Source organism: Anopheles funestus (genome assembly GCF_943734845.2).
Source record: "Anopheles funestus chromosome X unlocalized genomic scaffold, idAnoFuneDA-416_04 X_unloc_8, whole genome shotgun sequence".
Taxonomy (NCBI): domain Eukaryota; kingdom Metazoa; phylum Arthropoda; class Insecta; order Diptera; family Culicidae; genus Anopheles; species Anopheles funestus.
In genome coordinates, this window is record NW_026045209.1 from 38,506 (window position 1) to 48,125 (window position 9,620).

Here is a 9,620-nt window from a genome sequence, read left to right on the forward strand (position 1 = left end):
GTTTGCAACCAAAGATGATGATTTCGGTCAAAGTAGATGTTTTTGGTCAAAGTTGGTGGAAACTGGAAGTTTGCTACCAAAGATGATGATTTCGGTCAAAGTAGATGTTTTTGGTCAAAGTTGGTGAAAACTGTAAGTTTGCAACCAAAGATGATGATTTCGGTCAAAGTAGATGATTTTGGTCAAAGTTTTTGAATACTGGAAGTTTGCAAATAAAGATGATGATTTCGGTCAAATTAGATGTTTTTGGTCAAAGTTAGTGGAAACTGGAAGTTTGCAACCAAAGATGATGATTTCGGTCAAAGTAGATGTTTTTGGTCAAAGTTTTTGGAAACTGGAAGTTTGCAACCAAAGATGATGATTTCGGTCAAAGTAGATGTTTTTGGTCAAAGTTGGTGTGTTTATAGTTCGTATTTAGTTCAGAATTTATTTTAACGTTTACGTGGGTTACAGTTACGTGGTGTTTGCGCGGAGGTATCTTAAGAGCAACTCATGTAAGTTCGTGTAATGAGACTAACGTATAAGTTCGTGTAATGAGTATGAGTTATGGTGAGTTCCTATAGATCACAGTGTTCCCTGCTTCGGACATTCTATTACACCACCATTTTCTCCCGCTTTGGAACTAAGTTCCAGATATAGATGGTACGTTAGACTTCGATGGGTGAGGGTGCTAGTAATCTAACATTTCGCTTGTAATAATTGTTTTTCACCTTTACCAATGCTACCCTAACTAATCCATCAGCGCTTGGAAAGGTTTGTTTAACAACTCCCGTGGGCCATTTAGCAGTAGGCATATTGTCATCACCGATTAGTACAATTTGGCCAGGTTGCAGGTTGTTATGAACTTTCGTCCATTTAGCCATTCTTCTTAGTAAGTGGAGATATTCGTTACGCCACCTTCTCCAGAACTGTTCAGTTTGGGATTGCACTCGCTTCCATCGAACTTGAGCTGTCGCCGTCATATCATTGTTATCCATTGGGATAGCAGAAAAGGATCTCCCAATTAAGAAATGGGCTGGAGTTAGGGCTTCTGGGGTGTCTGGATCGGCATGTATGGTGGTAAGTGGCCGAGAATTCTTTATTGCTCCTCTCGCTGCTGCAGTAAAAAGTCGCTTGGCCACCTTTATATTTGATTCCCATAATCCCCCGAAGTTGGGACTTCTTGGTGGAATGAACTTGAAAGCTATTCCGTATTCAGCCATCTTGTCTACCATCGTATTTCGAAACTTCTCATTTTTATAGACTTGTAATAACCTTTTCAGTTCGGCATTGGCACCGACAAAATTTCTTCCATTATCTGAATGTATTGTGTTTGGTTTACCGCGTAACGACACGAATCTCAGTAAAGCTGCTATGAATGCATCTGTCGATTGGTTCTCGACGACCTCTATGTGGATTGCTTTTGTAGCCATGCAAACGAATATGCATGCGTAGACTGACAACTTTGCTCTTGATCTTATACTGGGTTGTACGTCGAATGGGCCACATAAGTCTATGCCAGTGTTGTAAAACGTGTAGGATTCGGTGACTCTCTCTGCCGGAAGTTGTCCCATCTTTTGAGATAATAAGCATGGTCTGGCTCTGGCGCATATAACGCATTTCCGTAACACTCCCTGAACGGTCCTTCTCAGATCTCTCATCCAATACGTTTCCCGAAATGCGTTCATAACTATGCTAAGACCTGCATGATAATGGTGTTCGTGCAAATGTTGAATGATCACTCTCGCAAATGGATGCGCCTTCGGAACCAGAATTGGGCTTTTGAGTGCGGGATCTCTTGCGTTTTCAAGTCTTCCTGTAATATGTATCACTTCATCTACGATTGTTGCATTTAGGTGTTGAAACTCCCCCTTGGGATTTATGCAGCCATTTTCTTTAAACTCCTTCGTTTCGTTCGGGTATACGCTTGATTGCATGATCTTAATGATTAACATTAAACCCTTTTGACGTTCAGCTACTGTAATAGGCCCTGTGGTTCTTGAAAGTTCAGGGCTTTCGTTTTTCTTCGTCTTGCAGCTTGCTTTCATATTTTGAATCGCGCGATATACTAATGCAAAATGTTTGACGGTCTTGTTGTAAGAGAAATGGTGTGGATAGTTACTGATCAAGTCGTCGCACGTGGGCCCGAGGGTGGCTACTAGTAGAGATGATGACGACTTTTTTTGTTCAAGTTCCGCGGCAAAATCGTATTGGTATCTTGATGGGTTTACAGTTCCTTGATTGTTTTGCAGGAATTCTGGACCAGATAGCCAAAACTTCAACATGTTTCCGATTAGTTTGCTAGGAACAATTCCTCGGGAAACCAAATCTGCGGGATTTTCCCTGGTTGAAACATATTCCCAATCGTCCTTATTGGTGGCTTTTTGAATGCGATCTACTCGTCTCGCTACGAATTCCTGCCATCTATTATCGCTACTTTTAATCCACGATAGTACAATTTGTGAGTCACTGTAATATTGTTCTTTTGTAATGTGGCATAACTGGTTCCTTATTCTTGCGATCAATTCCGCCAAAAGCACAGCTGCCAGCAATTCTAATCTTGGTAATGTGATTTCTTTTACTGGTGCCACTCTGGATTTCGAGCATAACAGTGTTGTTCTTTTCACTTGATTCTCTTCATACTGCAAATAGATTGCGCATCCATATGCTTTCTTTGACGCATCAGAGAATCCATAAACTGTCAGTTTTTTTGGATTGCTTTGCACGGCCATTCGTGGGATACTAACATCTTGTAATATTGATAACTGCTCTTTGATTGTTTTCCATTTTTGATATGCATCATTAGAAACCTTATCATCCCAGCCAATTTTTTCTCGCCATAGATCCTGCATAATAATCTTTCCCATAACGATGATAGGCTGCATTAAGCCGATTGGGTCATACATCTGTAAGACCTCAGCGAATAGTTGTCTTTTTGTAAGACTTCCTTTATCTTTTTGTTTGACTTCATATACCTTGAGTTTGAAAATGTCTTCTGAAGGTGACCAGATAACTCCTAATGTTTGTATAGTGTCAAAATCACCTATTCGAGTGGTGCTTTCGCGATCTTGTTGTGGTATGGTTTGCAATAATTCGATGTCGTTTGTTGCCCATTTTTTTAACGGAAATCCATGGGATACTAGTGCCAATTCAATTCCCTCCTTCAATAGAGAAAGTTCTTCACTATCGGCCGCCCCAATCATTAGGTTATCGACGTAGAAGTTATTCGTTATAGCGTTGGCAATCTTCGGGTTGGTGGATTTCAGTCGTTCACCTACTTCATTGAGAGACCTACATGCCAAGTACGAGGATGCAGCTTCTCCATAGGTTACAGTTAATAATCTGTATGCTCTTAAAGGTTCTTTTGGGTTGGCCCTCCAGAGAATGCATTGCAACCAACTATCTTCTTCAGCCACTAGGACTTGTCTGTACATCTTGACAATGTCTGCGGTAAGCACCTTGGTGTGCATACGGAAATCGATTAGAAGGTCGAACAGCTCTCGTTGAACGTTGGGACCAGTTTTTTGTATGTCATTCAGTGATGTGTTGTTTGTGGTTTTTGCGCTAGCATCGAAAACCACCCTCAGTTTTGTAGAAGAGGACGAAAGTTTTGTGACATACGAATGTGGGATGAAATATTTTACCTTGTACATATCCCTTGGCTCAATCAAAACCATATGGCCTAGACTCAGGTACTCTTCCATGAATCTTTTGTACTCCATGTAAGTATCTGGTGAATATGCTAGCCGACCCTCTAGAGTATGGAACCGTTTCACTGCCCGCTGATAGGATTCTCCTAACGTGTTTGGATCTTTTAGTAAGGGGATGCGTACTATAAATCTACCATCCTGAGTTAAATGAGTGGTTTTATGAAAATGGTATTCTATCTCATCGCTTGTGCATGTATCTCTCGAATCTAGTGTAACTTCCTCAACTACCCAGAACCTCTCTATTAGTTTTGACAATTCACAGTTTGCCAGTTCATGGTGTTCATTTGATGCCGTACTTAAAATACCCATAACCTTACGAATCTTAAACGCTCCGTGCATAATCCAACCCATTTTGGATTCTTGTAAACATGGTTGTGGTTTAAGACTTACGATTCGCGGTCCAATGATTTGCGCCATGATTCTTGCTCCAAGCAGGACCTCAATGCGACCCTTCTTGTAGAAGTGAGGATCTGCTAGTTTTAGATTTTGAGGTACTCCGATGTCATCTTTTTCGAAGTTCAAGTATGGCTGGTCGTTTAATATGTGAGGGACTACCATCAGATCGACATCCAATCTAAAATTTGATACGCATGAGCAAATGGTTGTAGATAGTATCGAGCTTACCATCGTGGCTCCCCCTATTCCATGTAGTTTTGCATCGATTGTACGTGGCTCGATGCCCAAGACGTCTGCAGCTTCCGCAGTGATTGCTTCCACCTGGCTTCCTGAATCATGAAGGCATCTTAATTCATGCCAGGTCGATGCTCCTTGTACTTTGACGATCGCTGTTGCTAGTAATACGTAGTCCTCCTGTTCTGCTAGTCATGATGAGGGTCGAGTCGGTCCATCGGGTCGGACCTGTTCATACGGTTTCGTTGCTCCTGTTGATTCCCAGTGTGCCATGTGTAGTAGAGAGTGATGTGCACCATTGCACGAGCTGCACCGATGCATTGATTTACACTTCGTCGCCAAATGTCTTCCTCCCAGGCAGTTGAAGCACCTCTCATTGTTACGGGTAAATTCGCGTCGCTCCTTAACGTCCATCGCGATGAATTCTGAACAGCCCCATAGTCGATGATCACCCCGTTTGCATTTGATACATCTAGGGAGTTCTTGGGCCGTATGCTTCGTCGTTACGCTCATAGACGATTTTGAAGAGGTAGATGGTTTGCTAGATTCGAATGTGTTCACCATCACACGTTGCTGACTAATGTTCTCTAGCATTTCCTTCAGCTCACTCCAGGTGTATACTTTTTTGCAACTCATGTCCGTTTCTATCTCTTCAAGCGTTTTCTCATCTAGGCGATCCTTTACAATGGACACTATCAAACCGTTAGCTATCCAGTCGATCTTTTCGCTGGAATCATCCACAATTTGCTTAGCTGCAGCAATCGTTGTATCAACCGCATCGATTAGCGCCATTATGGACTTGGTGCTAGGTGTTTTGATGCGTTTAATTCTAAGCAGATTGTCAAAATGTCCTTCGAACGCCGTTCGCCTTTTGTAGAACCGCTCTTCTAATTTAACCCACGCTGCTTCAAAGGACATGCCAGCATTTTCAAAGGCTTCGCAAGCATTTTTCCCGGGTTCGAACGCTCCCATTGCATTCGAAAGGTACGCATACTTATCTGCATCCTCGAACAAGTGCCCGATCCGCTTCTCGAACCGGGTTTTAAACACAATCCACTGTGTTGGTGCGCCGTTGAATTTAGGCAGTTCAAGCTTGGGCAGTATATCGGCACTACCGTTACTCGTGTGTAATGTGCTGTTGGCCGATGACCCTTTATCTTGCTCTCGTTCTCGCTGCCGCTGCGCTTGCTGTCGTTCCATTCCAACCTGGATTAGATGTTTCAACCGGCCTTTCGTTACAACGTAGCTGTCCACGATGATCATGCGTCGACTTTCTCCGGTCGACGCTCCTTCGATTAGAAGCAATATGTCAATTGCTTGCTTGTAAAATATTTCTAAGGCCTCATGTCTTGCCTCTAATTCTGCAATGGATGGTAACGCGTCTTCCTGGACACCATTTGCATACTTTACGATGCACGCCATCGACCTTTCAATGGCTTGCAGCTGACGTCCCCATGAGGCCGAATGATCCTCTTCTACGGGAGCGCTGTCCGCTTTAGTCGCTTTCTTCATTGCGAATTTATTCGCACTTAATAGTGTTCACACTACAGTTTTAAAACTCTTTTAACAATCACGTCGGGGTCACCAAAAAATGTTTATAGATCATATTTAGTTCACAATTTATTTTAACGTTTACGTGGGCTACAGTTACGTGGTGTTTGCGCGGAGGTATCTTAAGAGCAACTCATGTAAGTTCGTGTAATGAGACTAACGTATAAGTTCGTGTAATGAGTATGAATTCTGGTGAGTTCCTGTAGATCACAGTGTTCCCTGCTTCGGACATTCTATTACACCACCAGGAAGTTTGCAACCAAAGATGATGATTTCGGTCAAAGTTGATGTTTTTGGTCAAGGTTGGTGGAAACTGGAAGTTTGCAACCAAAGATGATGATTTCGGTCAAAGTAGATGTTTTTGGTCAAAGTTGGTGGAAACTGGAAGTTTGCAACCAAAGATGATGATTTCGGTCAAAGTTGATGTTTTTGGTCAAAGTTGGTGGAAACTCGAGGTTTGCGACTAAAGTTGATGTTTTTGGTCAAAGTTGGTGGAAACTCGAGGTTTGCGACTAAAGTTGATGTTTTTGGTCAAAGTTGGTGGAAACTCGAGGTTTGCGACTAAAGTTGATGTTTTTGGTCAAAGTTGGTGGAAACTCGAGGTTTGCAACCAAAGTTGATGATTTCGGTCAAAGTTGATGATTTCGGTCAAAGTAGATGTTTTTGGTCAAAGTTGGTGGAAACTGGAAGTTTGCAACCAAAGATGATGATTTCGGTCAAAGTAGATGTTTTTGGTCAAAGTTGGTGGAAACTGGAAGTTTGCAACCAAAGATGATGATTTCGGTCAAAGTAGATGTTTTTGGTCAAAGTTGGAGGAAACTGGAAGTTTGCAACCAAAGATGATGATTTCGGTCAAAGTAGATGTTTTTGGTCAAAGTTGGTGGAAACTGGAAGTTTGCGACTAAAGTTAATGATTTCGGTCAAAGTTGATGTTTTTGTTAAAAGTTGGTGGAAACTGGAAGTTTGCAACCAAAGATGATGATTTCGGTCAAAGTAGATGTTTTTGGTCAAAGCTGGTGGAAACTCGAGGTTTGCGACTAAAGTTGATGTTTTTGGTCAAAGTTGGTGGAAACTCGAGGTATGCGACTAAAGTTGATGATTTCGGTCAAAGTAGATGTTTTTGGTCAAAGTTGGTGGAAACTGGAAGTTTGCAACCAAAGATGATGATTTCGGTCAAAGTAGATGTTTTTGGTCAAAGTTGGTGGAAACTGGAAGTTTGCAACCAAAGATGATGATTTCGGTCAAAGTTGATGTTTTTGGTCAAAGTTGGTGGAAACTCGTGGTTTGCGACTAAAGTTGATGTTTTTGGTCAAAGTAGGTGGAAACTCGAGGTTTGCGACTAAAGTTGATGTTTTTGGTCAAAGTTTGTGGAAACTCGAGGTTTGCGACTAAAGTTGATGTTTTTGGTCAAAGTTGGTGGAAACTGGAAGTTTGCAACCAAAGATGATGATTTCGGTCAAAGTAGATGTTTTTGGTCAAAGTTGGTGGAAACTCGAGGTTTGCGACTAAAGTTGATGTTTTTGGTCAAAGTAGATGTGTTTGGTCAAAGTTGGTGGAAACTGGAAGTTTGCAACGAAAGATGATGATTTCGGTCAAAGTTGATGTTTTTTGTCAAAGTTGGTGGAAACTGGAAGTTTGCAACCAAAGATGATGATTTCGGTCAAAGTTGATGTTTTTGGTCAAAGTTGGTGGAAACTCGAGGTTTGCGACTAAAGTTGATGTTTTTGGTCAAAGTAGATGTTTTTGGTCAAAGTTGGTGGAAACTCGAGGTTTGCGACTAAAGTTGATGTTTTTGGTCAAAGTTGGTGGAAACTGGAAGTGTGCAACCAAAGATGATGATTTCGGTCAAAGTAGATGTGTTTGGTCATAGTTGGTTGAAACTGGAAGTTTGCAACGAAAGATGATGATTTCGGTCAAAGTAGATGTTTTTTGTCAAAGTTGGTGGAAACTGGAAGTTTGCAACCAAAGATGATGATTTCGGTCAAAGTTGATGTTTTTGGTCAAAGTTGTTGGAAACTCGAGGTTTGCGACTAAAGTTGATGTTTTTGGTCAAAGTAGATGTTTTTGGTCAAAGTTGGTGGAAACTCTAGGTTTGCGACTAAAGTTGATGTTTTTGGTCAAAGTTGGTGGAAACTGGAAGTGTGCAACCAAAGATGATGATTTCGGTCAAAGTAGATGTGTTTGGTCATAGTTGGTTGAAACTGGAAGTTTGCAACCAAAGATGATGGTTTCGGTCAAAGTAGATGTTTTTGGTCAAAGTTGGTGGAAACTCGAGGTTTGCGACTAAAGTTGATATTTTTGGTCAAAGTTGGTGGAAATTCGAGGTTTGCAACCAAAGTTGATGATTTCGGTCAAAGTTGATGATTTCGGTCAAAGTAGATGTTTTTGGTCAAAGTTGGTGGAAACTGGAAGTTTGCAACCAAAGATGATGATTTCGGTCAAAGTAGATGTTTTTGGTCAAAGTTGGTGGAAACTGGAAGTTTGCAACCAAAGATGATGATTTCGGTCAAAGTTGATGTTTTTGGTCAAAGTTGGTGGAAACTCGAGGTTTGCGACTAAAGTTGATGATTTCGGTCAAAGTAGATGTTTTTGGTCTAAGTTGGTGGAAACTCGAGGTTTGCGACTAAAGTTGATGTTTTTGGTCAAAGTAGATGTTTTTGGTCAAAGTTGGTGGAAACTCGAGGTATGCGACTAAAGTTGATGTTTTCGGTCAAAGTTGATGTTTTTGGTCAAAGTTGGTGGAAACTGTAAGTTTGCAACCAAAGATGATGATTTCGGTCAAAGTAGATGTTTTTGGTCAAAGTTGGTGGAAACTGGAAGTTTGCATTCAAAGATGATGATTTCGGTCAAAGTTGATGTTTTTGGTCAAAGTTGGTGGAAACTGTAAGTTTGCAACCAAAGATGATGATTTCGGTCAAAGTAGATGTTTTTGGTCAAAGTTGGTGGAAACTGGAAGTTTGCAACCAAAGATGATGATTTCGGTCAAAGTAGATGTTTTTGGTCAAAGTTTTTGGAAACTGGAAGTTTGCAACCAAAGATGATGATTTCGGTCAAAGTAGATGTTTTTGGTCAAAGTTGGTGGAAACTGGAAGTTTGCAACCAAAGATGATGATTTCGGTCAAAGTAGATGTTTTTGGTCAAAGTTTTTGGAAACTGGAAGTTTGCAACCAAAGATGATGATTTCGGTCAAAGTTGATGTTTTTGGTCAAAGTTGGTGGAAACCCGAGGTTTGCAACCAAAGATGATGATTTCGGTGAAAGTAGATGGTTTTGGTCAAAGTTGGTGGAAACTGGAAGTTTGCAACCAAAGATGATGGTTTCGGTCAAAGTTGATGTTTTTGGTCAAAGTTGGTGGAAACTGGAAGTTTGCAACCAAAGATGATGATTTCGGTCAAAGTAGATGTTTTTGGTCAAAGTTGGTGGAAACTGGAAGTTTGCAACCAAAGATGATGATTTCGGTCAAAGTTGATGTTTTTGGTCAAAGTTGGTGGAAACTCGAGGTTTGCGACTAAAGTTGATGTTTTCGGTCAAAGTTGATGTTTTAGGTCAAAGTTGGTGGAAACTGGAAGTTTGCAACCAAAGATGATGATTTCGGTCAAAGTTGATGTTTTTGGTCAAAGTTGGTGGAAACTGGAAGTTTGCAACCAAAGATGATGATTTCGGTCAAAGTAGATGTTTTTGGTCAAAGTTGGTGGAAACTGGAAGTTTGCTACCAAAGATGATGATTTCGGTCAAAGTAGATGTTTTTGGT

General features: G+C 41.1%; 1 protein-coding gene across 1 annotated transcript; it reads right to left on the minus strand.

Annotated features, from left to right (window-relative positions):
• Window positions 1-573: 573 nt before the first annotated feature.
• Window positions 574-4,419, minus strand: LOC125774090 (uncharacterized). The gene is made up of 2 exons (XM_049444506.1): window positions 4,314-4,419; window positions 574-4,217 (listed from the first exon to the last, which is right to left on the minus strand). The coding sequence occupies exons 1-2, from the start codon at window positions 4,314-4,316 to the stop codon at window positions 648-650; spliced, it is 3,573 nt and encodes a 1,190-aa protein (XP_049300463.1). The 5' UTR covers window positions 4,317-4,419; the 3' UTR covers window positions 574-647.
• Between the last annotated feature and the right edge of the window lie 5,201 nt (window positions 4,420-9,620).